At 36.3% G+C, this 27,205-nt stretch overlaps 5 protein-coding genes across 8 annotated transcripts; 3 read left to right on the forward strand and 2 right to left on the reverse strand.

Moving 5' to 3' along the window:
• LOC18611282 lies at nucleotides 400–6,076 on the forward strand. Its single transcript, XM_007047451.2, has 5 exons — nucleotides 400–1,582; nucleotides 2,175–2,639; nucleotides 2,737–3,789; nucleotides 4,251–4,434; nucleotides 4,980–6,076. The coding sequence occupies exons 1-5, from the start codon at nucleotides 551–553 to the stop codon at nucleotides 5,954–5,956; spliced, it is 3,711 nt and encodes a 1,236-aa protein (XP_007047513.2). The 5' UTR covers nucleotides 400–550; the 3' UTR covers nucleotides 5,957–6,076.
• LOC18611283 (calcium-transporting ATPase 2, plasma membrane-type) lies at nucleotides 6,243–11,409 on the reverse strand. The gene is made up of 7 exons (XM_018125868.1): nucleotides 10,810–11,409; nucleotides 10,298–10,352; nucleotides 8,265–10,210; nucleotides 8,007–8,159; nucleotides 7,345–7,516; nucleotides 6,931–7,229; nucleotides 6,243–6,642 (listed from the first exon to the last, which is right to left on the reverse strand). Exons 1-7 carry the CDS (start codon nucleotides 10,981–10,983, stop codon nucleotides 6,403–6,405), a joined length of 3,039 nt encoding a protein of 1,012 aa, XP_017981357.1. The 5' UTR covers nucleotides 10,984–11,409; the 3' UTR covers nucleotides 6,243–6,402.
• Nucleotides 15,298–17,792, forward strand: LOC18611284 (mitochondrial outer membrane protein porin 2). The gene is made up of 6 exons (XM_007047458.2): nucleotides 15,298–15,472; nucleotides 15,621–15,688; nucleotides 16,530–16,640; nucleotides 16,733–16,819; nucleotides 16,908–17,116; nucleotides 17,218–17,792. The coding sequence occupies exons 1-6, from the start codon at nucleotides 15,424–15,426 to the stop codon at nucleotides 17,522–17,524; spliced, it is 831 nt and encodes a 276-aa protein (XP_007047520.2). The 5' UTR covers nucleotides 15,298–15,423; the 3' UTR covers nucleotides 17,525–17,792.
• LOC18611285 (60S ribosomal protein L26-1) lies at nucleotides 18,659–19,401 on the reverse strand. The gene has a single exon (XM_007047459.2). The coding sequence runs from the start codon at nucleotides 19,282–19,284 to the stop codon at nucleotides 18,844–18,846; it is 441 nt and encodes a 146-aa protein (XP_007047521.1). The 5' UTR covers nucleotides 19,285–19,401; the 3' UTR covers nucleotides 18,659–18,843.
• LOC18611286 (BTB/POZ domain-containing protein At3g49900) lies at nucleotides 21,288–24,733 on the forward strand. Of its 4 annotated transcripts, none has more exons than XM_018114452.1 (4): nucleotides 21,288–21,538; nucleotides 21,639–21,708; nucleotides 22,397–22,912; nucleotides 23,618–24,733. In XM_018114452.1, exons 1-4 carry the CDS (start codon nucleotides 21,402–21,404, stop codon nucleotides 24,320–24,322), a joined length of 1,428 nt encoding a protein of 475 aa, XP_017969941.1. In that variant the 5' UTR covers nucleotides 21,288–21,401; the 3' UTR covers nucleotides 24,323–24,733. The 4 variants fall into 4 exon arrangements, with proteins under 4 accessions (XP_017969941.1, XP_017969942.1, XP_017969944.1 ...); XM_018114453.1 differs by having other exon boundaries at nucleotides 21,289–21,457; XM_018114455.1 differs by having other exon boundaries at nucleotides 21,290–21,457; nucleotides 22,414–22,912.

Below are 27,205 nucleotides of genomic sequence, written 5' to 3' on the forward strand. Positions count from 1 at the left end.
AGTGTCCTCAGAATCAAGGGAGGGAGGAGACCAGATTTTAACTACTAAAGGAAAAGTAATGATCCCTACTAGTTTGAATTTCATGAAAGATATATTGTTAAAGTTTTTGCATTTCCTTTTTTTTTTATATATAATGCAAAATAAAAAGTAACTTAATACATCATTTTAGGTCAAAAAATAGCTCATTCTATCTGTAAAAAGTCTTACACTAATAGTAGTTGGTAGAGGATTCAATATATGTAACCTTAAAGGTAGATTCTCATGATGAGTTGGGAAATACAAAGCGGAAAACTTTAATTCAGTAATTAAATATCACTTCATGCAATGATATATGTCTTGAATTACATCAAATTCTATTTATATATATCGTACTGTATATTTATTTATAAGTGAATGAATATTGGATGGGCTGGGTTTGGGTTAAAGTTGGGCCAATTCTAATTCCTATTAAGTTGGCCCCAGTGAAACCCCAAACTTAAAAAGTACGGTTCTTTTATTTCCTTCTCCCCCCATTTTTCAAATTCCCATTCCCACCCAAAGGAAAAAAGCTATGGAGAAGAGGCTCCGCTCCTCCCTCCAATCCTCCGCCGAGGACTTCCTCTCCTCCGCCGTGAAACTAACCCTAAAATCCTCGAAAGCAACTCTCAAATCCCTGATCCACTCGATTCCCCCTTCCTCTCCTCTCTCCTCTACTCTCCCTCCTTGTCTCTACCGCTCCATCTCCCACTCCATCGTCTCCTTTCGAAACCAAGCGAACGAACCCGACCCATCCTATTCCCCGCCCACCAAGCGCACCCGTCGATCAACACGAAGCTCCAACCCAAGAGACAACCCGCAAAACAACGATAGCGAAAACCTCCGCGTTCTCGCTCACATCACTGGCTTATGCATTTCGCATCCCCGAAACGCGTTTCGGCACTCTGATTTAATCCCATCCGTTCGATCTCTGCACGATAGCCTCATTACTTTCGAATCGGATCCGGGATTATCCAACGAAATAGCTTGTTTATGTGAAGAATGGTGGAAACAGGATGCACCAGAAAAAGAAACCTTTATTTCCCAAACGCTGCCGTTTTTGCTTTCAAAGTCGTTAACTTTGAAGAAAAAAGTGGATGTTCACAGAGTTTATTCGCTCCGCGAAGCCTTCAATTTCTTTGATTTCGAGGACGAAAGCATTGAAGATTTGAAGCTGTTATTAATCCGATGTGTTATCGAGCCTTTGTATCTGAAAACGGAGGAAGGGAAGAGATTCGTGGCGTTTACGTTTGGGTTAAGTTTGCAGTTTCTGAAGGAATGTTTGGCGATGATAAAAGCTCAGATTCCATTTGGGAGGAAATCGATGCTGGAAGCTTATGGGGAGATAGTGTTTAAGGGATGGAAAGGGGTTGAAGGGGAATTGAAAAGGGAAATTGAAGATGAGTTTTTGATGGGTTTAGTTGAAGGAGCTATACATGCCAGTTCCAAAGGTTTGGGGAGTAGTATTAGAAGGGTTTTAGGTGGGTTTATTAATCAGAGAACTGTTGATGGAGTTGAGAAGTTGCTTTTTAGACTTGCCGAGCCTGTGATTTTCCGGTCTTTACAGGTAAGGGATATTAGTGCTTTTTTGTGGTTTTGTTTACTGAATTTTTGTTTGCCTTTTTTGTTAATGTGAATATCAATATTTATCTGGAACTACGATAGCCTCTTTTTAGTGTTGCTAGAAGCAGAGAGCCAAAACGAAGTGTCTGGTTAAGAAAGCAAAAAACAATTTTTGAAGAATTTAGAATCAAAGTTTCGATTTTTTTTTAGTAAATAAACTGCGTAATTTTATTTTTATATAAAATAATAACATTTAAACTGAGGTTATATTCTAGTTATTTATTCATTTTTAGTTATTGTGATTTTGGGTTTTATCACTTTTTTTTACTTTGTAGTAATAACTTTTAAGAAAGTAAAAACAAGTAGCAAGAGTAACAACATAGGAACCTTAGTTACCGGTATCCTAGCTAAAAATGTCTTGGAGAAATATGCCCTTTAGATTAGATATCTTAGACATGTTAATTAGGAGTACCCTAGTATAGTCAGAGTTTAATAATAAGATGGATGACTATTGCTTTACCTTGACATGTTTCTAACTCAGTAGTTGGGTGTTTTAGATGACAACTGTTTAATCAAGCTGCATGGTCCTTTGACAGGTTGCAAATTCAAATGTTCGTCAAAATGCATTACATTTACTTTTAGACTTGTTCCCTTTTGAAGATCCTGATGCTACCAAAGAGGTTAAAGATACATTGCTGGATAAACAGTTCTTTTTATTGGAGAGATTACTCATGGATGATTGCCCTGATGTGAGAGTTATAGCAGTGGAAGGTTGTTGTCGCATCCTTCATTTGTTTTGGGAAATTATTCCCTCATCAACCATTACGAAGATAATTTCAAAAATTTTTGATGATATGGCATATGACACATGCAATGAGGTTAGGCTTTCCACATTGAATGGCATTATCTATTTGCTTGGCAATCCACAGTCTCATGAAATTCTTAAAGTGCTTCTGCCGAGACTGGGGCATCTGATGTTAGACAATGTTCTTTCCATAAGAGTTGCTATGGTAGATCTCCTTCTTCTTTTAAAGGACATCCGAACTTTCCAATTTAATAAGGTATAAAGTTCTTTTCTAATTTAATTTTGCATCAGTAGTACTTTAAGTTCTTTCTCCTTGGGTGGTGGTTGATATTGTTCATTGCTTTATTTTGAAGGTGGTCAGTTTAGAAGTCTTGTTGAATATACTTGCAAATGACCAATCTCCAGTTGCTCAGAAAATTACAAGACTGATTATGCCATCATACTTTCCTGCCAGACTAGCCATTGAAGATGCATGCAATCGCTGCGTCATGCTTATGAAAAGGTCTCCACTGGCTGGAGCAAGGTTTTGTGAATTTGCTTTATCAGAAGGAGCATCTCTTAAATCTATGATGGAACTTGTCAAGGTTTTCATCACCTTAGTAGTGTCCGATGGTAAACTGGATGCAGCTCAAATTGAGGGCTTTCTTGTTGCTTCAGCGAACCTTTGCTGCAGCCTAGCAAATGAGCGAAGTCAGCAGGATGCCCTTAAAGAGTTGTTTTCTGGTGAAAGAGTTAAGTGTTTGTTTGCTGTTGCATCTACTGCACATGCTAAGTCTTCTGTTTTTGACATTTTATCCATCACCGCCTCAGATAATGTAGCTGGGCTCCTTGGAGATTGCATGTGCCTAGTCACTGATTGTAGTGATTTATCTGAAAATTTAGAAAAGCAAGCTGAAGTGAGGTCTGCCCACAAATTATTGATATCATGTGATGCCTTTGATAATATGTTTGAGGCTCTAACAAGACTTTTGCAAAAAACTGCCTATCGCTGCCATGTTAAATTTGATGTTGAAGCACCAAAACAGAATGTTTCTCCTGCAAAAAGAAAGAGATGGAAGTCTTTGACCAGGAACTCTGCTAAATGGAAACATGTTAGTAGGAAGAAGTCATCCAATTTCGAGGATGATTATTCGGTTGCTATTGGATTATCATGGCAGATAAAAGATATGCTTGCTTCTGAGGACACTCGGAAAGCTGTGCTGGGTTCTCAAGCTTTGGAATTGCCATTCTTTGCTCTAAAGGTCATCTCTGAGGTTAGCATTGTGCAGTGTGAGTATTATGAATATATGGACCCCTATCCAGTGTTGGCATATACAGCTCTTGCTCTGCAGATGGCCCTTCAAAATGTTACCAATTATGGTATGAAGAAGAATGATGGCATTGACTCTTCTGGATCAATTTCTGAGGCAAGTTATTGCTTTTGACTTTTCTTGAACTTCAATGCTCATTTAAATTTGCCTGAGGGGGCTGAGGCAGGTCACTTTTGTCGAACTATTCTCATCTCTGTCTCTCCCCCTCCCCCTTTTTCTCTCACCATTAGATAAAGTTCCTTTCGAGCTATCATTTGATTAGAGTGTTGTAGCTGGTAATTTGCTCTTAGATTTTGCAGTAGGTTGATCAAAACTCAAAATGATTAAACTGCAAGATTCCTTTTCATTGTTTATTTGCATTGATTTGGTAAATCGGCTACATTGCGATTTTGATCTGGGTTGATTTTTGTTAGTAGCATTAAATATTTGAAACTGCAACCACCAATTTGTCAGTATTTACTGCTGGAAATTTCACTTATTTTATTTTTTAGCGGTTCTAAGCAAAGTTTTGTCACTGATGGGCTGAATTTTTATATTCTTTTTTTAACTTCTGACAGACTATGCTAGACAAGGTAATGGATCACCTGCTAAATTGTACGGATAAGCTCTTTGAAGCAGGTGACTCAGGAAAGAATGGCAAATCACCTCCAGAATCTAAGCGGGACAACAGCAAGAGAGCTGCACGTCCTGGACAGAAACAGAGAGAACCTCAAACAGATGTCTCTAGCTCTACAAGTGATGGTTAGTGGTGATGAGTAAGGCATATGCACAGATCATCGAAAGGCATGCGCATAAGCAAAAAATTGCTTTTAGCACTAAATCTATAGTAATCCATTTGGGAACCTGTATATGAGGGGTTGGATTTAGATTTGGATTTTAAAATCAAGTACATTTTGGGAATAAAATCAACTAGTAATTTCAAAGATCTAAATCTAAGATTCCTCTGCAAAAAACCATAAGTCATTGTCATTTAATAAAAATAGACCGCAATCACTTATTAACACCAAAAGTTAAATTAGGAGAGACCAGTTGTATTCATTTCAATTTCTGGAGGTCTCATTGCAGTTCCTTGTTCCTCTGGTGTTTATATTGGCATCCCAGCTTTTATGAACTGTTTTTTTCGAAGAATATGATGACGATAGAGAGAATAGAGTACGACTTTTACCACCTGCATGTGATCTGTGTTTTAGATAAATAAATTCTCATGTTTATGTCATTCTGTCATTCATTCTTACATATTTTTCTACTTTCGTGACTGAATACGTTGATTTTTTATATTCATGTAGGATCTGTCTACACCAAACAAAAACAGACATCAAAGAAGGTGAAGATGCTTACAGCAGTTCTCAAGTTTTTTGTTGATTCTATTGCAATGGGTTTTGCTTCTCGTGTCCATAGGAGGTGCTTGAAGTTTACATCAGCATACATGCAGTACATCATCTCTTCCTTAAGGCAGCTATCTATAGATAAATCACAGTTTAAGGAGGAGAAGTTGAAGGAATCTATTATGTGCGTGAAGAGCTCCTTCAGCTATGCAACCAAGTTACTCAATCTGGTCCTTGATGCTGCTACTGAAGCTTCACCAGCACCGGTCGAGTCTTTTAACCTTGCCAGTGACTTGCTTGATTTGATCATCTCAGGTGAATTGTTTTTGGGCTCTAGTTTTGCAGCACGACTTGTTGCAGCAGTAAAGCCTTGGCTACCTGATTTGATTCTAGCGCTTGGTTCTACAAGCATGCTCGAGCAGAGTCTAGAGAGGGCATATTTGACTGCATTGAATCACATTAAGCTCCAGTTTCCATCATGGCCCTTAATTTTGGCCAAGACTGAGCTCGCTGAAATGAGTGAAGGTGATCCAGAAGAGGAGGATGACAGAGTTTCTGAACCAGAATTCTGTGAGTTTAAGAAACTTTTGGGAATGATCATTTCATTGCTAAAAGGAAATTCCAGCATACTGGACGCAGTTGGCATGATTTTCTTGGCTAGCTCAGCTGTAGGGCTAGAACGGAAGGACTTTGGTCTGCTTCTTGGAATGCTACGGTTTATCCGTCTGAAGTTGATTGGACAAGAAGACAGAGAGTGGAGTGGGCTTGACATGATGTTGGTTTCGCTGCCAGACATCTATCCTCGTATAGAGAGAGAGATTGAAGAACAAGATGATGAAGATGAAAGCCATAAATTACATGAGGCCAGAGCATTGCTTGAACCTGTCTGGTTGTATCATGTTTATGAAACTGAAAGGTTCTCAGAGATGGAACCATAGATAAGGTCTTTTGTTTAAATACTATATTCCCAACTATAAAGAAATAACACAAATATGTTAAAAAACCCAACTTGCTAGGTTCCGATATGCCTATTGACTTAATATAGGACTAAGCATTAATTATATATTCAGTCACTACAAATCATTTTAAAAAAATACTTACATGCCTTATATGTCAATTAAAAAATGAAATTAAGAACGAGAAATTACAAAACAAAAGAAGCAAAGTGCTTGTCCTACAAACAAAAAATCCAAAACAGAAAAAGTTTCAAAAATTAAAAAAATTGTAATGACACTTAAATGCTGATGAGATTTTGGTTCCAAACTCTCTATTTACCTTCTTTGCAAACAGCTTTCTAGTCACTACGTAATCTACACTGCAAGGGAGAGGCATCAGAGGCTTTCAATGATGTCATTCACAAAATAGCATCTGCGGTTTTGGTGGTTCATACTGGGATCATCTTCAAAGCAGCAGCAAAGGGCATGCCTATGAATCCTATGAAAACGCTTAGGAACCACTGTGAGAATGTGAGAGGAGTTGTATTTGCAAATGTACCCAAAAATTCAACTATAATGACTTGGAAGACAGCAGTGCAGCTGAGAACGGCCACGAATACGTAGTTATCTAATATGCCCTTGAAAACATCTATTTCCTCCATGTTACGTGAGCTGATCTCATTGAAAACCTGTGGAAAAAGACCAAACGTTCTTTGTTAGGCAAAAGTTTTTAACAAAGTTGGAAATGGAGATATTCAGAAAAAGCTGGTTATGGCATAAAAGTTTTAAGTTAGGAGCATGGTACATCCAACATGGTAACCTTACAAAAAGAACCATGCTGAGTCCTAGCAAAGTTCAATATAGATACTTTGCAAGTCTCCTGATCGCTTCTATGCATGACACAATAGACCTTCCAGCAATTGTGTATATAACAACATGTATCGAAGAGTATGAAGGAGTTCTTAAGAAATGGTTACCTGACAGAAGACAAATGAATTGAAAATAAGTGTGTTCAATATCAGATCAGAATCAGGGCCGTTGAGATTAAATATTGCTTTTCCTTTTGTCTGAAGATACCATATTACCATAAACTGATACAAAGACTGCCCCAAGATATTCCTCCACATGACATTACTGATAAAATTTCCTTTCTTTCCAACTGGTGAACGCTTCATTAGTTCATCAGTTGGAGGCTCAGTTGCAAGTGCTAGTGCTCCCAGAGTATCCATAATCATATTGACCCACAATAGCTGAACAGCTGTGAGAGGGGCACTCCCTGCAGCATGATTTGGCGCAAAAAGCATAAGCAATATGGACAAAATTATTTCCATTTGCAACGAAAGCTAGAACATAAGTTTTAAAAGAAGTAGACAAACGTATCCCTCTCTTACCTGTCAAACATGCTGAGGAGAAATTAACAATCAATGCAACAACATTGACTGTCAGTTGAAACTGTACAAATTTTTGAATATTTATGTATACTGAACGGCCCCATTTGGCCACTGTCACAATTGTCGAGAAATTGTCATCTAGAATTATGACGTCAGCACTCTCCTTGGCCACCTGGAATTGAGAATGAGATTAATTAAATCTTGATATTGTTAATATCAGGCATAACTTATACTTAATTAATATATTTTACTATCATCTAACAAGTAAAGTCACTATCACAACATTCTAGTATCAGGTGCATCAAATGTTGTTGTATTGTTTCACAATTGAGCAACATACATTACATCTAAACTCCAGCTAAAATATCTTTTTATACAACATAAAACTATTTATATTAGCTTCCCTCCCGTAATTGAAGTGCCTTTTGTCAATCTCAAAGGAACTCAAGTCTCTGCTCTTTATTCTAACCCATATTATGTGTAGCACTTCATTCAAAACATGCATAACTATCTGAGTTGCTCTCAAGGCATTGAATCAGTACTTCAGTAAACCATACACGTTTTGATCTATGATCATAACATAAATATGTTTAAATTGAATTTTCTTTCATTTAAATGGTCCAAGATGCATGCACAGTGTGAAAATGTTTATGATTGCTCACCTCAGTTCCAGCGATGCCCATCGCTAGTCCTATATCTGCTTCATGCAGGGCTGGAGCATCATTTGTTCCATCACCAGTCACAGCAACAACTTCATTAGTTCGCAAGTGCTTTACCAATGTATGCTTGTCCATAGGAGAAGACCGAGCCATCACCTGCAAAAGAAATGAAAATTGAGGAATGCATTAGATTATTTGTCCTTGGTACAAATACCCTACTGGTAACAGTTTTCAAGCAAAGATAAGAAACGTGGAGAGTACCTGAATCTTAGGAATCAAAGTAAGCAATTCCTCCTGACTCTTCTCTCTGAAATCTGGACCTTCAATGGCTATACCATCATCTGTAAGAATTCCACATTCCCTGGCTATAGCCTTCGCAGTGTTTATATTGTCTCCTGTAACCATTCGTACGGTAATCCCAGCAGAACGACAAGTAGCAACAGATTCTTTAACACCAGGGCGAACAGGATCTTTAATACCCACAATTCCTATACAAGTATACCCAGAAACTGGAATAGCATTGTGAGGGGAGAAACCATTTTCCAGTTCCATATAGGCAAGACACAGGGTTCGAAGAGCCTCATTAGCAAACTGGTTGATTGTATCATTGAGATGGTTAATGGATTCTTCATCCAGGGGAATAACTTCCCCATCTGAATTGATCACCTTGTCACATCCAGCCAAAACTATCTCCGAAGCACCTTTAGTGTGTGCTCGTAGCCCTCCTTCAGGAAGCTCCAGCACCACTCCCATTCGTTTCTTTGTTGAGTTAAATGGCTCAACCTTAACAATTTTTGATGCCTGTCGTTCTGCTTGGGAATCTCCACCCAGAGACAAGCCAAACTCTAATAAAGCAGTCTCGGTTGGTGTTCCCAATATCTCACGTTTTCCACTTTTGTTGATAACAATTTCACCGCCAGTGTTAGTAAAAATTGATTGTAGCAGAAGTTTCACAGTGGACTCTGGAATCTCAGAGCAGAAAGAAGCTTTATTGTTGTTACCTACTTCCTTGACACCCATGCAAATGCATGATTTCACTACCGTCATGTGATTAGTTGTTAGTGTCCCAGTTTTATCGCTACAAATACTTGTTGCTGAGCCCATAGTCTCACAAGCTGCAAGGTGTCGAACTAGTGCTTTATCATTCATCATTTTCTTCATGGCGAAAGCAAGGCTCAGGGTCACAGCCAATGGTAGACCCTCTGGCACTGCGACAACAACAATTGTAACTGCAACAGCAAAGAACTCCAGCATTTGCAATGCCTCATCGCCAGACCAACTCCAGATTGTCCCTTCTTGCAGTTTACTGCTAAACAGTCCTTGCACCAATACAGCAAAAGTCACTACAGCAAAAAACAGGCCTACCTTGCCAATAATGGTTGCCACTCCGTTCAACTTCACCTGCAGTGGGGTCTCATCATCTCCCCCCTCACTGAGGGTTGCCATCAATTTACCCCATTGTGTTCTCATCCCAACAGTGGTAACCATCATCTTGCATGATCCATCTTGAAGCTTAGTACCAGAGAGCATAAAAGGGTTTTCAGCATTCACCATTACCGGCTCACACTCCCCAGTTAAACTTGATTCATCAATTAGCACAGAATATCCCGAGACAAAAAGCCCGTCAGCTGGGACTTGGTCGCCAATATTAAGGTGTACAATATCACCAGGAAGTAAATCATATATAGACATTTTCTGCCTACATGCATTTCTTGTTACCTGAATAGTGATTTTCTTTTTCTCCTTTTCCAAATCCCTGAACTGTAAAGATTGGCGATAATCACTTGTTGCTGTTACAAACACAACCAACAAGATACTTGCAACAATCCCAAGTCCATCATGAGCTCCCTTTGGCCATCCTTCCATTGCTATCCCAACTATCAACGACACAAAAGCACATGCCCCAAGGATCATAAGAGTCATGTCCTGAAGAGCTTCCCAAACAAATAACCAAAACCCCTTAGTTTCAGGCTCAGCAAACTTATTGATTCCATAAACCTCTTGTCTTTTATTCAACAGACCAGAATCGGAAGTTAGTCCATTGGTCGTTGATGTCGAGAGCTTTTCAGCAATACCATCTACTCCACCATGAAACTTTAGTTTCTTTACCTCATGGCCTTCCACAATGGATCCTAACTCATCAGCACAAACTTGAAAACCAGCAGCTTTGACTTCTTCAGGAACAACATAATCACTAGGTTGCACACCTGCAAAAGAGGATTAATTTAAATTGAAAGGCGGCTTACAAAACAAAATGCAAAAAATTTTACTCGAATTGGCTGGAAAAATCTCACCTGATATAAATTGAAAGGCAGCTTTCGAAACCAGTACAGCAATTCTCAATTTTTCCTGCGATGTTCCAAATCCAAAAAAATAAATACAAATAAGATCTAAAATACCAATTTGAAACATCATAATCCTACTACATTCAAACACCTAACAAAAAAATTTTTCTTTGAAAAAAAAAATAAAAGGGAGCTTATCATAGGAAAGGAGAAATTTGAACCGCGAAACCAACAATAAACTAAAAAATGAGAAGGAAGTCAAGTAACTTGGAGAAAATAAAAATGACATTGATCACCGCCGAAAACAGTCCATTTATAAGAGTTAAAATAGAAATGTTATTCTGTTTCTCCTTTTTCTTTTAAAAGAAGCTTCGAAATCCTTAAACTCTCCCACAAATTTCTGCTAATTTCCAAACGTCAAAATATGATCTCACAAATATCGCTAATAATAGTAAAAAGAAGTTTGCAAATGATTTTCAGCAGTTTCGAAATCAGAAAGTGGGATTCAGAATCCAACGGACCTGATTGGTGCGGCGCATAGCAGCAGCCTCGTAACGTTTGGAGAGGTTGGCGGTGAATCGAAACCGCCGTTTCGGATTCTTGACGATACCACAAACTTTCCTCCATTTTTCCAACGTTTCCTCCGACGAGTGCTTCGCCTTCACTTCAAAGTTCTCATTCAAATAACTCTCCATTCTTTAATTTTTAATTTCGTTTCTAGAACTGCTTCCTCAGCTTCATTCAACTATATATGAGCAAAATCCCGAAACTACGAGGAAGAATCTTCAACCGAGTAAAATAAAGCGAGTCGTACTCGAAAAGAGCTTCCCGTACCGCTTAGTCCAATAACGTGGAAGTTTCAGACACAACTGCCAGGACATTTAACATTTCAAAAAGAACAGACAAAGGACAATAATTTTTTTTTTTTTTAAAGAGAATAACAAAAAAGAAAACGTTGTGAAAGCTTGATTTATTTTCAGTTAGGGTAAGGATTTGAAAATGGAAGAGAAAGGGGAGGGAGGATCCGAAATTTGATGCATTTTAGTAGAGACAACGTTGAGCTGGTCTTCTTCGCTCCTCAATTTCTTTCTCCTACTGTCTAGGAAATAAACTTGAACGGGTTGTTCGGTTGCTTATGAAATTGCGTTACCTGAATTAATTCTATTAAGAACATGGTAATCGTCACTTTGAAAGTGGCTTTTTACCTTTTTAGCTTTTGTTTAAAGCCATGAGTCAGAAGCCAATCACACTTTTAGTTTCCCATCTTTTTCTTTTTTTTTGTCATTTTCGCCAGATCAGTCATTATGTTACGCGTATTGCACGCGGTGGGAATATTCGGTACAGTTAGATGAAAACGTCATTGATCGTTGAGAATTTAGTTGTTAAAAATATAATATTGTAATATTTGGTGTATATAAATATATATGAGAAAATTATTGATTCAAATTTCGATTTTTTTTTAAATGTAGTATTAATTTATAGAATTATTTTTGTGAATGAAAGTATAAAGTTTAATAAATATTTTTAATGTAATTTTTTAAAAATTTAAAATTTTATCTTTTAAAATAACAAATAATAATATGAAAAAAAATCATAACAGTGAATACTAATTATTTAACTTCTGAAATGTATAAAGTTATTGAATTTTATCTTTTGTAATAATACCTATAACTGCTTAAAATAATTATTTTTTGTAATAATGTCTAGAACTATTACAAGAATAAAAAACAAAAATTTTCAAAGAGTTTTCTGATTTTTTGTCATTGAACTTCTGTAGGTAATTATTTTTTGTTTTTATTTTTAAAAATAAATAGCAAACGCTTTAGTAATATTAGTAGTAGTATTTTATTTTCTGCAATCAATTTTCTCTTAACCAGTAGTGATAATAATTATATAAACAAATAATAAAAAAATATTATAAGTATATCTGAATGGTAAGGCCAAGGCTAAAATAGGAAAATAAAAATGGTAACTCTCCCATATGCCAAAGTTACATTTCTTCAATTGGATATAGTAATCAGATTTCCATTGAACATAATTAAAAAGACAATCTATTTATACTAAATATGATAATGACACTTAATTAAAATTTTGGACACGTAGTTCATATTGCCAATATCCATTTGACACTTCTCTAAGCATGCATTAAAAATAATTTTTTAATGTATTATTAAATTCGCAAATATTTTTTTTCTTTATATGATTGCTGAAAGAGCATGAGATAAATATAACTTCATGAATTGAAAAAAAAAATAGCTGAAGTCATTAGGTTAAACAATATAAAACAAATTTTGAATAATATATTATTTTATTTGTTGTTATTGTAATATGTTTAGATTTCCATTTAAGTCACTATCCCAAGGTTTTCTTGAGCCTGACATCATATATATCAATAGTTAACCAAAAGTCCAATCAAAATGTGATGTTTCTCTTGACAACACCATTACACCACGATTTTGAAGATTTTTCTTCATTATGTTTCTTGCATAAATTTTTTGGTGAATAGCGTCGTATCGGGGGATTCAATTGATATTGCCTTTGCTTTTCATGGTGACTGCCGGGTGCCGTACTCAATTGGGAAAGTGCTCGGGTCCAGCCGCCCTTTTTGGGGCAATGAGCGTCTCTGCTAAGAAAAACTTTAAAGTCTCAGACCATCGGGCACGAACATTTAGGCAGAAGCAGACCTCCAAAGCCCGCCCGACTTGACGCGAGTTAGAATTTGGATCGAACGACTTTCAAGAAAACCCATTTGGCGGGCTTGCTTCAAAAACCTCCCATCTAATCACGTTTTTACCATGGCATTTTGAAAAAAAGTAATAATAAAATAAATTTCAATTTTACTATTAATGATTAAATTTATCATTGTTTTTCATCGAGTGTAATTTTACTATTAAATTTTTTAATTTATTTCAAAATATCAAAATATAAAATATTTCATTGAGAATTCTTTTATTTTTTAATAATATTTTTGCTATTTTTAATCAAATTATATGATTATACATATTTTAAATTTTTTAAAATTTGATATATAATGTATCGATAAATTTAAATCATATTTCAAAAAAAAATTAAGACAATCAAGTTGGACTCGGGGCCTCAACTTGACAACTTTGGCACCCAAGGCAGAATTGGAGTCGCCCGTAAGGAACCTTTTCTTTGCTTTAAATAAGTAACATTATTGATCTATGTACTATAAATATGTGAGATGACTTATAATTAAATATATAACATTATTTCTAGTATTTATTTATTGATCCCAAAATTCATTTCATTCACAAGTTTAAAATAAAAAAATCCATGTCAAAGATAGTGGATGAAATGAAATGAAGCAGTTGCCTTGAACTTTTGATCACTTCTTTCCTAATTATTGACTTTGTCAGTCATGTTGAATTACCACATTTTGACAGAAAAGGAGGAACATTAAAGATGCAATCATTATTGACCAAGACAAAGAAAGATGCAATCAAATTCAGTAAAGATATGAGACTCAGTATTTGAATTGAACAAACAACGTGAGGACCAATTAATCTTCTAAACTTATGAAGTCAGTTGCAGAATTGCAGGCACAATCACGGTATACACCCCGAAAGGTCTTGCTATGGCTGACTCTGCGTTCCAATGGCCCAAATAATCCAGCACTCCTCACCCAAATAGGCCTGTGTCCATGACTGGCTTAATCGTCAGAGCCCAGTTTTAAACTAGCTAGCCAGTGCCAAACCGTAGCTGGAGTCATCCAAAATCCAAATGGAAGGCTCTCAGTGGCGGATTGCCTGAAATGTTTCAAAATACACTCGGGGCAGTGAAAAATGAACATTTTTGACCAAGGGGAAAAAGTTTTGCTATCATTTTTTTTATAACCATAAGTAAAAATTATAATTTTGTTTAATCACAATAATATATAATTCTATACCTTAATATATTTATAAAAAAGTAATAATTAAATCAAATAAATAAACAAAACCAATAAAACATTAAATCGAATTTATGCAATATATAATTTAAAATGTGATTTAAAGGTTTCAAAATCTCTTCTTCATCGTTGAGAGAAAGGCTCAACGACATACACACGGCAACATGTACAACCAAGAGTTAAGATACTTTATATAGTTGCAAAATTTAGAAGTTAAAAGTTAATCTTTCTTATTCTAATATTCTTTATATAAAAATCTAACCAAATGTTAAATGAGTAAAACGAATTGTTAACTTTTGGAATTGTTCTGAGTTGGGAGGCAAAATCGTCCCATAAAAGTATAATAAACTAAATATAAATTATTTCATCTACCACTTCAAAATGCTAGTTAAGGATGGATATTTTTTGATTTTTTTTTTCATTATATATTTTCAAAATCAGATACAGTTCCAAAAAGAAGATGACAATATTTTTATAAATACTGAAATTATGATATAAAAATTGTTTGATATGTTAGTAAAAATTAAATGTTGAGTAGATTTTTGATTGAATCTTTTGCAAAAGAGAAATATGATTTATTATAAGTATTTTATATTGATAATAATTAAAAATGAAAAAAAGTAACTAGTTAAAAGAAAAGATACAAAATTAATGTAATTAAATAATATGTTTTTCTTAAATAAAATTGACTTAATATGGTTAATTACTTATTATTTTCAATATTTTTTCAATGAAAATCTTTCATTAAGTTTTTTTTTTAAATAAAAAAATTCAATTTTCAATGATTTGAAAACTTGTTAATGATTTGTCAAAACATACTAAGTCGTAATCCCAAATGCTGGCTTGGTATCTTTCTCTTTGCTAAGCCTAAGCACATGTTTCCTTAGACAACTCAAAAGAATAAAAAGGTTCATGCACACTTACAGTGGTATTCCTTCCAGCTTAGCTTTGCAAACACAAAGCGGCATTTTATATTAGAAAAATGGCCAAAACTCACGCATCGAACGTACAGCTTCAATCAAATCGAACGGTCAAGAACACGCCAGTTCCAAGAACGGTCACACCCGATAGTCACACTTGAAAGGTTTTGGCATTTTCGTGAGACGATTTTAGAAAAAGAAAAGAAAAGTAAGAAAGAAAGAAAAATAGCCCTTCGTCCTTCGATTCCGTTTCACCATTTCTTTTCTCTCCCACTTTCTCAGATCTTTCCGAGTGTATTGCAGCCATGAGTAAGGGACCAGGACTCTTCTCCGATATTGGCAAAAAAGCCAAAGGTAATCAAATCCCTCCATCTCCTTCGCTCTCTACCGTACGATCTTTCAACCAACTTCGAAATTTCCTTTGCGTTTGAATCGAAATATCCATCTTTTTTTTTTAATTATCCATTTTCATTTCTCTTTGTTTTTTTTTTTTAATGTTTAGATCTCTTGAATAAGGATTATAGCTCGGATCACAAGTTCACTGTTTCTACATACACTGGCGCTGGGGTGGTACGAAAAAATTACTTCTTTTACACCTCGGATTATGAATTGTTTGTATAGTAGTTAGGGCTTGATAGATTATTCTATAAAGATTGAATGAAATGCTGATTTGCTCGCGTAGATCTTTTATCAACTGATTTTGGAGTTCTTAACAGTAATGTGTTTAGACTAATACAAATGTAGAATTTGCAGAGGCTGCTCTTTCGTTTTATTTCTCAAAAATCCCCCTTCCCTTAATTGAAAGAAACATGTTTTTATTAAACTTAGTGGATGAATGGAATGGTGGAAGCACGTGGATTGGCTGGTATGATATGCATCACATCTTGTTTAATTGCTTTAATGAGCTAAAGAAAACAGAAAATGTGGAAGCATTACAGAAATCAAGGTTCTTGTTCTTTCTTTATTCTCCTTTTACCTAGAAATGAAACTCAGAAAAGAAACTTTTGTCTTATGTCAGGGTGATTTCCCTGAATCTCTCATGAATCTGCTTTATCTTTGAACTCAAAGCATGCAATAGAAATTGTCACTTTGAATCTATGTGCATTTTGTCCCTGTTCTCAAGGTATTGTAGGGTGAAACTGTGTCTAACTCCAGATGGGACTGGTTTCATTATAAATGGATGTTTGGTGTGACCAATTTTTTTGAATGGAAAGGAGTTAAGAGGCTCTTGTGGTTTATTTTATTTTTGAAAGGGGGTTAAGGTTTCTACCAAGATTAACGTACCTTTAGTCTAGGTTAAGCTAGATCCTCTTGTTCTGAGGAAACAATTAGATGATGACAAGATTCACTTAAATTAAAACATTCCACAGGTCTTCATTGTGCTAATTCCTTTTCTTTTGCTTCTGTTCAGGCCCTCACATCAACTGCTCTGAAGAAAGGAGGACTTTCCATTGGTGATGTTGCTGCACTATACAAGTACAAGAACACTCTATTTGATGTCAAAGTCGATACAGACTCTAACGTGGGTTCTTACGTCCTTTCTTTGGAAACTTGTTAAATAACAAGTAGCCTTGTCCTGGTGAGTGTCTTACTTTTTTCCATTGTTTTGGGCAGATCTCAGCAACGCTTACATTCACTGAGATTCTTCCATCGACTAAGACTATTGCATCATTCAAAGTGCCTGATTATAACTCTGGCAAGGTAGGAAGTTGCCTCTCCTAAGCAGAAATGTTTTTCATGATGATGATTTTGATGTTTAAAAAGTTTCTATCTGCTATTTGTCTTGCAGTTGGAGGTTCAGTATTTCCATGACCATGCAACCTTCACAACAGCTATTGGTTTGAACCAGACACCAGGTGTTGATGTCACAGCAACCATTGGCACACCTGCTATTGCTTTTGGTGCAGAGGCAGGCTATGATACCACCTCGGGAAATTTTACTAGGTACACTGCTGGTATCAGTGTGACGAAACCAGATGCATATGCTTCGATAATTCTGTAAGCTCTTGTACACTACCATACTCTGCTTGATCTTAAAAGTGAATAGAAGCAAAAACTTTCTAATCTTTTGTCACTAATTTTTTTTCTTTTACTCTCAGGGGAGACAAGGGAGATAGTATAAAAGCATCGTATGTGCATTATCTGGATCAGCTGAAGAAGTGCGCTGCTGTGGGAGAGGTCAGCAGGAGGTTTTCCACAAATGAGAACACATTTACTGTTGGAGGGGCCTATGCTGTTGATCATCTCACACTGATTAAAGCTAAGCTCAACAATCATGGGAGGCTTGGAGCCCTGCTGCAGCATGAAGTCATACCAAAGTCATTGCTGACAATCTCTGGTGAGATTGACACCAAGGCCTTGGACAAAAGTCCCCGCTTTGGTTTGGCCCTTGCTCTGAAACCCTAACTGGTTCGATGCTATTCAATGATGCATTTGGGATTTGATACCTTCTAAAAAAATTTTTGTGGAGATTGAAAAGGGGTGTCAATAAGTAGTTCCACAGATGATTAATATTCATTTCTAGGTTCTCAATGACTGTGGATGGATTCAAACTTTAGGCTTTCCATGATTCTACATGTAAGTTTTGAACGATTTTGGCATTTGCTCATTCAAGCCTCATTTTATCGAGGAGTTCCTTTTAATTGATCAAAGCTTTGGAACTGTCTTTATTTCATTTTGAGTGATCTACGAAACTTATATACGCATGTGAGAATAAATTATTTCAGTTGCCTTCTTTGAAGTTCCTCCAACTGTGGGCGCCTTAAGCCTACTGCCTCAAAGCCTAATAGGTGGTGTCTTTCAAGTCCTGCGCCCTGCAACCTAGGCATCTCTCCATTATGGAGACGGGCAGTACTGCCTATGAGCGCATTCCCTCCCTCCCTCCCTCTTTCCTTTCCAATTCCCCGTAGAAGGCCTCTTGAAATTATAATTATTATAGTTTGAATAATCAGCTTCAGGATATCATTGCTACATTTCATTTTCCTTCCCACCCGTTGCATGCTCAATGACTTTGCTTCTTGTAACCCCCCAGCGTACGAATTGGATGGGCATAATTTACATATAAAGAAAAGCATGCTGCTTGTTATTGTCAAATAAATGAAAAGAAATCATAAGAGAAGCAAGTTCCTACCAATAAAAAGCAACGAGCTACAACATGGTGATGGTGCATTTCAGAGGATTTTAATGAATAACCACTCTACTTATTATCCGCTGTAGCACAATTGAAAGAAAAAAAAAAAACCACTACTTATTAATAAACAATGCATCAGATAAGAATGGCAAGAGACAAAGGCGGATATTGTGCCGTGGAGCAACACAAATTAGTAACAAATTGTTGCATCACGGTACAAACTAAGTTGAAGCTAATAATGTGTTGAAACTACTACTAACTTCTCTGCAACTCAGCACAGCTGAAAGCAAAAGATCATTTCTTTGGCGATTCTATGTATAAATTATTTAAGATTGATGATCCATTGAAGAAATGCAGCAGAAAGAACAAATAAATTAGTACTAGTAAAACAACCAGAATAGAAATCACCATAACAAAAAATTGAAACATATAGCATTAAACGACTGCAAAATTCAAGATTCCTCATCGTATTACCGATTGATAACATAACAAAAATGTAAAACATAAAAACTAAAGTCCAACAGTTGCGAGTTCCCTAGATAATAACATAAAAGAGACATATCATAACTTCAAAAAAACAAAAGGGAAGACAACCTTAATCGACACTCTGCATGATATCCTCAGCAGTGAACTTAGTTCCCTTGTCCTTATCAGCAGCGGCACGTCCCTTAGCCTTACGATCCAGCAACGACTTCCTATCCTTGTCGAGCCTCAGCTTGGTGATGACAACCTTGGATGGGTTGATTCCAACGTTCACGGTCGAACCGTTAACTTTCTCTCTCGTGATGCGCTCGATGTGGATCACCCACTTGCGACGGTAAACTTGAACCACTTTCCCTTCGCGTCCCTTGTAGGTCCCGCGAACGACTTGGACCTCGTCGTCCTTTCGGACCGGCATGGACCGGACGTTGTACTTGGACCTCAGATCGGATGAGACTGATGCGCTCATTAGCACGCGGCGGACGGACGAGGGCGCAGTGAAATGGGCCTTGCGATTCTTGCGGCGAGAGGAGGAGACTCGTGGGTTGTACTTCATTTTTGCTGCTGGGGGGCTGGTGGGGTGGGGTTTGGTTCCTCTGCTACTCTGCGACGGCCAATGGAGAAAGTTGGGAAGTAGGGTTTTGAGAGAATATATGATGGAACGAGAGGGAAACTAGGTTAACTGGGATTCATCGGCCTTTATGGGCCTCAGTTTTTCTTCTTTTTTGTCAGTTGGGTCTGGGTTTCTTTGAGCCTTGCTTGGAGTTGGGCATTTTTGCTCTTTTCCAAATTGAAACGAGGGAAAAAGGGAGGTTACGATAAAGAGAAAATGACTTTTTATATATAAAGCATGTGAAATTAAAAAAATTAAATTCAAAGTAGAGAAAAAGGTAATTGGAAAACTTATTCTTCAATTTTTATAATGAATTTAGGTGATTTTTATGTTATTATTACTTTCTTTGTTCCCATCTCCTACTAAATGGGCCTAACTCTTGGTCCATGTCAATCAAGACTACCCATGAGCAATTAAACAAGTTTCACCAGAAAAAAGAAATTCAGGGGTGTTGGTTGGTCCTCTTGTATGGGCCTTATGCCCAACATATTGGAAACTTTCAATCTCAACCCCATCTTGAGCCACTGATTGGTTAAAGTAAACATCTCTTCCAATTTATTTTATTTTTTGCCCAATGATCTCTTTTGTTTTTTTTCCTTATTAGAATAAGGTCAGTTTAGTACCAAGACTCCAAAAAAATAAGAGGGTAAGTTCCTGTCCAAATGACTACATAAAAAATAACAAATCCAATGAAAGTGGCATAGTGTTAACTCACTCTAAGTAGAGTTAAGAAATCTCTTTCAGTAAACCTCATAGTTGCTGAACAGTGCACAAAATACTGATTTTACTACTTATAGATAGTTATGTGTACAATGAATAAAGGAAGTATAGATGACACTAACTCTAGCAACAACCACTCTCAAGTATGGATGAAGGTTACAAGAAGTTTTCAACTTATTTTGGTTGATTTTTAAAGGTGAAAAAGTTAGTATTTCTTTTCATGTTTCTTCAAAATGGTTGATGGAAACAATACCCCAATTGCTCAATGCAATTGAAAGATAGGGTTTTGGCTTTGTATGCTCAATGAAAATGCCTGCAAACACTTGATGCGCATCTTCCCCCCATTATCCTTTGATTTATCTTTCTCAATGCAATTGTAAGATAGGGTTTTGGCTTTGTATGCTCAATGAAGATGCCTGCAAACACTTACGCACATCTTTGCCCCAGTACCCTTTGATTTATCTTTCTCAATGCCATTGTAAGATAGGATTTTGGGTATGTATGCTCAATGGAGATGCCTGCAAACACTTATGCACATCTTTCCCTCATTACCCTTTGATTTATCTTTCTCAATGCAATTGTAAGATAGGATTTTGGCTTATGTATGCTCGTTGGAGAGGCCTGCAAACACTTAATGTACATCGTTCCACCACTATCATTTGATTTATCTTTCTCAATGCAATTGTAATTAAGATAGGGTTTTGGGCTTGTATGCTCAATGGAGATGCCTGCAAACACTTATGCACATCTTTCCCCCATTACCCTTTGATTTTTCTTTCTTGATAGTAAATTTTTAAGGTGCTGTTTGAACTCATGACTGATTCCTCACCCCAATAACATTGGCAAATAATTCACTGAAATTCAGGTGCTAACATGGCAATCAGCAAAATAGCTGGTGTAGCTTCCACACTTGTCAAACTCCCAATCTTTGGGATATTGGGAAGAAATATGTATTTGACCAAATGGGTTATGGTAATTGGTTAGGCCTAATAATTTATACATAGGTGCAAGATCTAGTGAGATTTTGGCTGAGATGGAAGGAGATGGGAAGTCAAGATTAGATTTCTAAAACCATGTAGGCAAGAGAATTTCGGTCAGAATCCAAAAACAAAAAACAAATATATTTGATTTCAAGCATTGGTTTGGGTTATTAAAGGCTAGCATTTACGAGCCATCACATGCCACCATTAATACTCCCTAGCAGCAAGGAATTTCTCACCCTCTCCCAAAATCCCAAAAACCCTAGTGGCTAGCTAGTGCAAGTGACAATAAACAAACAAACAAACAAAAACCAAAACTGCTTTGATAACATTCCTCAAAGGAGCAGCAAACAAAAAACAATGAAGCCTTGGGGAAATTTAGGAGTAGTGGAAACCATCTATGAAGAAGAATATGAGTACTCTTCTAACTCCCCTTCTCTTTCTCCTTCAGTTCTCTCTTCTCCTCCTACACCACTCCATTCAAGAGTAGAGGCTTGGTATATATACCTACTTTTTTTCTTCTCCTCCCTTGTCTTTTTTTATTTCGTTTTAACACTTGTGCCTGAATATGTATCTTATTTTATATGGATGATGAAGGTCATCGGCAATGGGGAGAAAAACTGACGTGTTGATACATGTCCATGGAACAGCTTTTCACCTTCACAAGGTATGTTGATTCATCAACACCTTTAATTAGTACCACTACATCGATCGCTTGATCTGCTGGGAGATCTCGGTTGATCCAAGACTCTGTTTTTTGCTTTCTTTGGGTGAAAAGCCTTTTCAGATTATAACGTATGTCGATATTTGGGAACAATGTCCCAATGATTTTTCAGCTGATTTTTAGTGATATTCTGCCGAAGAAAAGCTAGTGTGATTTTCTTTTTCCTTTTATTACCTTGAATTGCTGCAAAAACTTATACCACATTCTTGACAATTTGAGTCTGGGAATTTCAATTCTCAGCAAAATTAAAAACTGACCCCTCCAATTACTTGTTTTCGGAAACATACCCCACAAAATTCTTTCAAATAATAAAAACGGAAATAGAAAGATTTGACAATAGAGGAAAGCAATTTATTGCAGTGTCACAATATTTTCAAAATTTGTACCAAAATGCAATTTTTCAATTTCCAACTTCGACATAATCAAATAAATTAAATTTCTTGAGAAGTTCTTTGTTTAAATTGAGTCGAATCATGGTCAATTTCTTTTCCTATTTACTCCATTTGATGCAAAATTAAATGAGACACAACAATTTAATGTCACCAACCCAAAGGAAAAATATCTAAAACGCTGCGTTCAGCAATTAATGGATAATTATGGTTTACGGGTCTCTCCACATTTTTCTTCATAGGATCCTCTGTCGTCCAGGAGCACCTATTTAAGGCGGCAACTAACGGAACAATCTGAATTAACGTTATCCCGGCCGTTAAACATAACGGCCGAAACGTTCTCTCTCGTTGCCGAATTCTGTTACGGGACCCACCTCCTCGTAACGCCGTTCAACGTCGCCTCCCTCCTGTTAGCATCGGAACTCCTCGGGATGACGGAGACCAAAGGTGACGGCGACCAGAACTTGAAGCAGATAACGGAGGGTTACTTCCGTCGATTCGTCGCCGTGAACGGAGAGTACGCGGCGATTGTTTTCAGGTCTTGCCTGGCACTGCTTCCGGAAGCGGAAACAACGGCTTTCCTTGTTAGTAGATGCGTGGAGGTTATGAATTCGTCGGACGATGGTGACGGCGTAGACGTTTACTTTGACGACGTTGTTTCTTTGCACGCCGAGGATTTTAAAATCGTGGCCGAGTCTATGCACCAACGATTTGAGTACCACGATTTGCTCTATAGGATCGTTGATTTTTATCTCGAGGTAAGGACATTGGAGTAATTTTCAGTTCTCACATATAACATGCATGTGTCCTAATTAAAAAAATTTTAAGTTTATATATTCAACTTTACTAATAATTCCCAAATTATTTAAGAGAATGTTTTGCATCTAGAGAATTTATTCATGTTCAAACTTTTCAATAGGTGCATTTAGAAATTTAGGTGGAGTCTAGCGATGAATTAAAATCTGTACTTCAATTTTATTTAAGGTTGTGCAGGAGGATCGGCTATTAGTTTGGTGTCCATTTATTGATGGTTAAGAATATTAATTACTTTGGATCTTTGGTTGTTCCCTCCAATTTCTCAACTTTCTTTAAGCCATCAATGTCCTTTCTTTTTTCGGGTTAAGTGGATGTGCAGAGACCAGGATTCGAACCTCTACCCCTAAGGTGGATGACCTACAAATGTGCATTTTGTTAAGATCTTCATGAAAATGAAATTGTTTTCCTTTATCGAATAAGGCATTATCCTTCTATCTTTTGTATGATGGATTTATTTTGTAACATCTTTCGTTTATAATGAATAAACAAAACTTTTCAAGTTTATGTATAAGAGTAATAATTCTTAGAAGAATCTTAATTCGTAATTAGAATCATAATAGTTATATTAATTAACTTAGTGGGAATTAACCTAAAAAAAACTAGAATTCACTTCATGTAATCATGATACAAGCTTCCTGTTTGAACAGGAGCATAATGGGAAGATAACGGAGGAACAGAAGACCCAGATATGTAATTCCATTGACTGCAACAAGCTCTCACCTCAGCTCCTCCTACATGCAGTGCAAAACCCTAGAATGCCTTTGCGCTTCGTAGTCCGAGCCATGTTGGTGGAACAACTCAACACCCGCCGCTCCATTTTCTCAGCTGCCAATCACTATTCTTCTCGTCCGCATCGCCCTGCTAGAGACAACATCACCCTTGGGGCAATCCTCCAGCGCGATGCCACAATGCGTGAAACTGCTCAACTCAAGGCAGCAATGGACGCCACGAGCTCCCGTATCCAAACCCTGGAAAAACAGCTGCATTGCATGAAGAAGATCTTGCAAGATTCTGATCATAACGGAGGAGTTGGCGCTGGGTCTAGAGATGTGTTGGGATCAGGCAGGTCAGCTAGTTTCCATTACGGTTCAGGGAATACGATTGAAAGAGCAGATAGAGGAGCTTCCTCTTCCGCGAGTTTTCGGTTTAGTCGTCCAGAAGATAAAGCATTTGGATCATCATCATCGGAGAATTCATGCGTCGACAGTCCTAGAATCAAGAAAAACATCGGGCAGAGGTTGATTGAAGGGCTAAAGAGCGCATTACGGGTACCAAACTCTTCAACCAAGAATGGCTCTGCTAAGAAAATTTCAAGCAAGGGAGAAAATGGAACACTCTATTTCAATCAATGATGATCTTAACTTTTCAAAGTAAGATTCATCCTCTCTCCATTACCGCACAACTAATCAGGCAAACGATACATATATGCACTCCCAAACTCTCAGTTTATAGTCTTACAAAGCATTTCTTACCCATCAACCATTTTCATTAAGCACCGGAATCCATTAACCATCGATCATATATTAGATAATATGGAGGACGGATTCTGATCGTTCACTTTAATCAAGTTAACATGATTAACGGTTGATGGCTTGGAGATATCCGATGGGAGCAATTATTAGGGGCCCCAGTTCTTGATTGATAGATACTAGCTAGCTAGTAGGCTTTGACTTTTAGCTAGCTTTCCTCAAAGGTAGATTTTAATGACTTAGCTTTCCACATTTCATGATTGAAATAGTCGAATAGAAACAAGTTTGTTGATTTTAAGTTGTGAATATCTAAATCTATATGTTAAAAATTCACTATGATGGTAATCAAGGCCGGCAGCAAGATTATTGTTTGAACATATTTCATTGTTTAACCTTTTGCATAATCAAATTATGTGAATCTATTTATGATAATTATGTACTTTTCTTTTTCTTTTTCTTCTCCACCCAATAAATAATAAGGCTAATTATAAGAAAATAAATTAGGCCGGTGCAATGGGGTTTTCATGTATGTCGGTGGCCGTGCAGAAATTGACTAGGTATTACCATGAGGTTGATGTTGATCACGAAGCTGAAAATCAAGTTTGTGGTCTAATTGTTTGTAGCGTTTCTCGATTACATCGCAAGTGATTAACGAGGAAGACAGCTCCCCCAAAGTTATGTAGTAATTAATATATGGAAATCAAATGTAATCCAAGTTAAGGACAAGTTTACATTATGTACAAAACCAATACTCAACACTGTGCCTGGCATGGTATTTTTATTTTTTAAAGGAAAACTCTGAGCGACACGTCCAATTGTTCCTCGATTATATATATTAAATTACAAGGCATGCTTATCTGAATTGTTTGCAATTTTGCATTCGGCTCTTTTGAACTATTTTATGAATCACACGAGTGGAGTTAGGTTCTTTTCATTCCATAATTCCTCAGTCGTTGACCTTTGAAGCTAAAATTTTTTAACTTCGAATAACATTCTCGGAGGATAATTAAGTTTGATTCATGTAACTAATAAAAGCTGTAGTATTAACAAAAAATAAAGTACTTGACGTGAGAATGTGGAGACTTATTAGATAGAACAAAATCTATTACATAAATAAAAAGAAGCCCCAAAGTGGTTTTCTCCTTTAACCACGGAGAGGTTAGAGAAAAAAATATATATTAAAGAAAGAAAAAAACAAGTAAAAAGAGGCTTACATGCAACGTACGGCCATAGTCTAATTTCATATATAATTATCTCAAAAATCAACAAGGAAATTTTTACTTTCCTTTTCAAGATTCAAATACAAAATTTTCAAAATCCAAATTACAAAGATGTCCCCCATGAATAAAGTTAATATTGTTTTATTTTCTTTCTTTTGCACCTATAAAATCCATTTGCGTTTTGCTTTTCTCTCTTGCAAGATTTATTTAATTAAAGTTGCTGTAATTTTCGAATTTTATTCATTAAAACATTCACTTATGAAAAGCTTTTACTAAATTTTCAAAAAAAAATGAAAAGCTTTTACTACTTTAGTACATTTCTTTTTGCTTAAAATGGACAAACAGTAATATTTTAAAAGAAAAATCAAGAGCCCATGGTTTTCAATGGTCAATGGGTGTATGCATCTCGATGTACCCTTTTTATACTACTTCTTTTAATTTTTCATGCATACTACGACTACTACTAATTTGTGAAATAGTAAAGCCAATTCATTTTGGATAAGAGCCAAATGGCTCGAATCTGAAGATAAAAATAATAATATTAATCAAACCTGCTAGAGAGAAGAGTGATAGTAACCATCGACTGCGGAAACAAAGACTTGTGTACGATAGTTTTGTCAAATCCAGAGACTGTCAAGTCTCTCGATAGTCGACACAATGAGAAAACATCCCGTCATTGCCGCTGAGCCATAACCTAGAACGAGTCACCAAATGCACTCATTTCATCCGCTCGTTTCCATCGTAGCAAATTCGGAGTAAATGAATTGTTTTAATTTTCGTATCAAATAAGATACATCGTAAAGAGATTAACGAGAAGATTTGAATCTTAAACGTATTTATAATTGAGATAAATAAATTTATCAATTGGGTTAAATTCTTTATTAACGTAAATTAAAATTTTTATGTCTACTAATTTTCACCGATCATGATTATATTATTATCAACATGTACAATAACTTCGTCAAACCCATTGTTTTCTTTTATATATTTTAATTATTGTTTTGGTTGACAATCACGTGGAACACATGCTCTTTCTTGTTCCAAAGCATGAACAATCAACTCTCGAAGTATAAGATCTTGTTTGCTGTCATAAAAGATCTCGAAATCTTGGGTAGTTTATTGGCGCTGACCGACCTAGAAGCTGCTTTTTTTTTTTTTTTAAGTATTAATAAGCAGTACGATTTTTTATTTAACAATCTTGAAATCAACACTTGAATATTCGATTTAAAATATAATTATTTTTTACTTAAAAATTTAAAATTAAAATTTTATTTTCTTATAATAAAAACAATTAAAAATCCTGGAAAGTAAATTGCCTCTCACATTTTGGGTTAGGTCCCAAGTATGTCGGGATCTCACAAACTTATATTGGAGAAAAATAAATAAAAAATATCTATAAATGGTGACCACACAAAATGCACGCGCACGCCAAATAAATAAGTGTTTTTTCTTATGCGTCTGTGGCTTTAGCATGGAGCTGGCCTTTGGTGTAAGTGGTAACCAAACAAATTCCCAATGACCAAAAAGGGCTGCAAGAAATATGGTA

Source organism: Theobroma cacao, chromosome 1, assembly GCF_000208745.1.
Source record: "Theobroma cacao cultivar B97-61/B2 chromosome 1, Criollo_cocoa_genome_V2, whole genome shotgun sequence".
NCBI lineage: Eukaryota > Viridiplantae > Streptophyta > Magnoliopsida > Malvales > Malvaceae > Theobroma > Theobroma cacao.

Coding starts and splice junctions, on each gene's coding strand:
- LOC18611282 (XM_007047451.2), top strand. CDS start 551: ATGGAGAAGAGGCTCCGCTCCTCCCTCCAATCCTCCGCCGAGGACTTC. Junction 2,640..2,736: donor GAACTTTCCAATTTAATAAG/GTATAAAGTTCT, acceptor TTTATTTTGAAG/GTGGTCAGTTTAGAAGTCTT. Junction 3,790..4,250: donor CTTCTGGATCAATTTCTGAG/GCAAGTTATTGC, acceptor AACTTCTGACAG/ACTATGCTAGACAAGGTAAT.
- LOC18611283 (XM_018125868.1), bottom strand. CDS start 10,983: ATGGAGAGTTATTTGAATGAGAACTTTGAAGTGAAGGCGAAGCACTCG. Junction 10,211..10,297: donor TGCCTTTCAATTTATATCAG/GTGAGATTTTTC, acceptor CCTCTTTTGCAG/GTGTGCAACCTAGTGATTAT. Junction 8,160..8,264: donor CTTTGATTCCTAAGATTCAG/GTACTCTCCACG, acceptor TTTCTTTTGCAG/GTGATGGCTCGGTCTTCTCC.
- LOC18611284 (XM_007047458.2), top strand. CDS start 15,424: ATGAGTAAGGGACCAGGACTCTTCTCCGATATTGGCAAAAAAGCCAAA. Junction 15,473..15,620: donor TATTGGCAAAAAAGCCAAAG/GTAATCAAATCC, acceptor TTTAATGTTTAG/ATCTCTTGAATAAGGATTAT. Junction 15,689..16,529: donor CATACACTGGCGCTGGGGTG/GTACGAAAAAAT, acceptor GCTTCTGTTCAG/GCCCTCACATCAACTGCTCT.
- LOC18611285 (XM_007047459.2), bottom strand. CDS start 19,284: ATGAAGTACAACCCACGAGTCTCCTCCTCTCGCCGCAAGAATCGCAAG.
- LOC18611286 (XM_018114452.1), top strand. CDS start 21,402: ATGAAGCCTTGGGGAAATTTAGGAGTAGTGGAAACCATCTATGAAGAA. Junction 21,539..21,638: donor CATTCAAGAGTAGAGGCTTG/GTATATATACCT, acceptor TGGATGATGAAG/GTCATCGGCAATGGGGAGAA. Junction 21,709..22,396: donor CAGCTTTTCACCTTCACAAG/GTATGTTGATTC, acceptor TTTTCTTCATAG/GATCCTCTGTCGTCCAGGAG.